Raw genomic sequence first — 3,323 nt, 5'->3', positions numbered from 1 at the left:
TATCATTTTGAACCTCGATTAAGTTCATCATAACCATAGATGTGGCATGCAGTCCGGTGACATGTCGAACTTCTATTCCCTGGGACATTCTTACTGCAGATTCGGACGGTCGCGGGGTTATTTGTATTGAAGATAGTCGATAACCAGCTGTTCGAACTCTGCTTTGTAACCCTTACGTCAGACCTCATGTTCGGCAGCACATCGATACCGGCACGACAGTCGCGGATCGGCATATATTACTGGTTCACCACCTTTGCCTGGCTTCTGTTAAGAGAATCGACCAAGACTGCCATCGGTCTGCATCTATGCTTGGTCTTCTTCGTATTGTATTCGTGTCAGCATGATAATGATACGCCTCTCTTTGGAGGTGATGTTTCACTCATGGCCTTCAAATATTTTGACCCTCGAAGGACCGGATAGAGATCGAGAGCCATACACACTAGATCTTACGGATCATTCAGATGGTGGCATATGCAAATGAAGGAGGAAATGATTCCGAAGCTTACGGTTCAGTTTAAGTGGAGCCACCTGGTGCAGGTGGAAAGGAACACGTGTTATGGGCGTACTAGCTCTCGAACGATGGCTTAAACTTTGGACTTCAATGGATCAACGGTGAAGGAAATGATATCTGCCGCCGCCGCCGAGGTCTCATGGTCTGTAAACATTAATATTAAGTGATTTGTTTTCAGTCACCCCACTCGGAAAACAAGTACATGAAATATCGACGTAATCGCACAAAAGATCTCCGGGGCGAGGACTGTCACCGTATGTCCGTTGGTGGCATATAGCGTCTTGCATTCTTACTTGAGAGCTCAGTGAAAGGGCGATCGGGGACCGTAGCATGAGTGACATTTACTAAAAAGACTCACCAGAGAATCAAGCACATAAGCTGGCCGTCGTAACTTCATTACTCGCATCTATCATGGATCGGTACGATTCGAGTGCTTCTGCAAGTCTGCCAGTCCGAACGAGCGCAAGACATAGTTGCCTATTGGGCGATTGGCCACAATGTCTCGAGATCCCACCCGAAATAGCTGCGAAAACGCACAGCTGAGCGTGAAAGGATTTGTGGTTGTATCATAGTATCTAATATGAACTCGATATCACTATCCGGACTCCGTTGCAATCGCAAGGCGCTCACCAGATGGCGAATATCGAACGCACTCCAACGCAGCGGACGTCACTATTACACTGGATTAGATTTCCTTGCCATGGAGATCCAATCGAGTGTAGTAGTGGTATCAGCCACGTCTCCTTACTCCACAGCTTCGTATTTCGATCCAGTGAACAAGTGACGAAACTCCGTCTGATCCTGGAGAAAATGTCAATGTGTAAATTCGATTGGAGTCGGCTTACATGGCTTCGGTGAGCGAGTCTCCAGTTTCTCCGTGCCAGGTGATGATCCCGCTCCCATCGCCACTCCCCACACCTCACTGCGATGCCCTACCATGTTCTTCAAAAACTACCCCTATCTTGAAGTCCTCGCAGATAGAGGATCCATCTTGTTGTACGAGCCTGTGACCCATACGTCGTCTACAGGGAATACTGCGACTGCGAGTACTGCTCCATTATGATCTTTAAACGCTCGAACGGGTGAGAGACCTGAAATGAACTGTACCATTTTTCTGGAGGTCGAGGTGGACAAAAGGAGAAGGATAGCGAGTGGAGCCACAGAGGGGCACCTGGGTGTTTGTTGATGCTTCACCACATGATCAAACGCCCGAAACATGAGGCTCTTATCATAAGCACTGGCACATGTGTCCAACTTGCGTCGCCGCAGCTTTAAAGATGACCCAACGAGCTCTACTGGTGCTATGATAGTCATGGCAGGTTTGAACAACATTAATATCGAATGGACTCAATACTTCGAATATCAAGAAACTAACTCGATACTGATATGCAATCGCCAGCCACGAGCTGTGAATCCCGGGAGCAGATTGATCCAGGAGCCGAGAAGAGACCTGTTATTGTTTCATCCATCAACTTTGAATCAAGGGTCTGAAATCGGGCAGAAAAGAGCACGAGTTGCAGCACGTTTGCATGGTGTCTTGGTTGCTGGTGACGAACACTTGGAACCATGTGTATCGGAAGACGAGCGCAGCGGAGCGTGCTTAATCTGATGGATATATCATAGGCAGAGTAAGTCGTAAGTAGGGTAGTATCCGAAATAAACAACAATAAGAAAGATATTGTCGTACCGTCACAGCTCATAGCACTCCGCGTTGCAAAATCCATGCATAATAGACGCCTAATCCATAACCCACCACCTTACAGACTGACATGCACCAATCTCGGGGTGGAGGAGAACCGCGGAGAGCCATATTGTAGTTGTCCTCCGGCGACGATCGACGAAAGCTGCTCTGTAGCGCGAAAAGGGGATTTCGGGGGGAGGGCTGGGATGAATGTGTTGATGTTTGACGGGTGACTGATACTGAGATTTTGTTAAACTAGAACGAGGGGTAGACGCACAGGTAATGAATGTTTCAGAGCATCGTACAACAGCACGAAATCGCTATACCGCTTATGTGCGTGGATAGTAGTACCCTATTTACGGTCACCTCGGATCTGAACTACAACATAGAAGGTATGCGAACCTCTTTTGTGCGGATCACACAGTCATACACGACATAAGCTCCACCAGCTTATCACCTACGCTCGTCCCACCCCGCGATATGCACATTTCGGGCAAAAGCGAGACTCGTGCCTGAGTTGTCGTTTAGCCAAATGTCGCGCGAGAAAATAGAGGGTGGTCCCTGAGGAGATTTGGGCCGGGTGGATGGGCGAAGGACACTTGATCCTGGATGGTGGTCAGTTAAGTATTTTGGACGGTATTGAAAGAGCGGAGAACGAACGTCACACAACTCATCGTACAATCGTGCTTCTGCTTCGACGTCAATTCCATCGTCCGGAATGACAACGAGAAGGCTTTCTGTATTTCGGAAAGGATGAGTGGGCGCGGGCATAGTGTTGACAGTGGGGACGAGAGCAAGTTTCCCCGATGACAAATCGGCCCGAGTCACTACATATAAATCGAGCTTGGACTTCCGCGATATATTGGTTCAATTTGATTATCGCAACGAGCAGCAAAGCAAAAGGTACCTAGACCACGTTTGATTTCCTGCCATGTTCGTGTACTCCACGGCTCTGTCTTGCCTCACCCGGTCGCCAGCATGGAGCCGCATCTGGGGAAATCAAGCGATTTATACAAGGGTTGAGAACTTTGGTTGGTGTTTGGTTCAGAATGGATAGGTTCTTCCGTCCCCAGTCTCCGTAGTGACCATCGCTTGCTATCAATTGCCTGTCGGTAGTGTACCGCCGTTAGC

General features: G+C 48.5%; 1 protein-coding gene across 1 annotated transcript; it reads right to left on the bottom strand.

Moving 5' to 3' along the window:
• Nucleotides 1–2,248: 2,248 nt before the first annotated feature.
• On the bottom strand, nucleotides 2,249–2,963 carry DFJ58DRAFT_670456 (Phox-like protein; the record flags this gene model as incomplete). The annotated part of the gene is given in 4 exon segments (XM_041382865.1): nucleotides 2,249–2,425; nucleotides 2,470–2,544; nucleotides 2,595–2,641; nucleotides 2,654–2,963. The coding sequence occupies 4 exon segments, from the start codon at nucleotides 2,961–2,963 to the stop codon at nucleotides 2,249–2,251; spliced, it is 609 nt and encodes a 202-aa protein (XP_041236395.1).
• Between the last annotated feature and the right edge of the window lie 360 nt (nucleotides 2,964–3,323).

This window comes from Suillus subalutaceus (assembly GCF_016647625.1).
Source record: "Suillus subalutaceus strain FC151 chromosome Unknown DFJ58scaffold_223, whole genome shotgun sequence".
In the NCBI taxonomy this organism is placed as follows: Eukaryota; Fungi; Basidiomycota; class Agaricomycetes; order Boletales; family Suillaceae; genus Suillus; species Suillus subalutaceus.
Note: the sequence above shows the minus strand (reverse complement) of the source record. Positions and strands in the feature narration are given on the sequence as shown.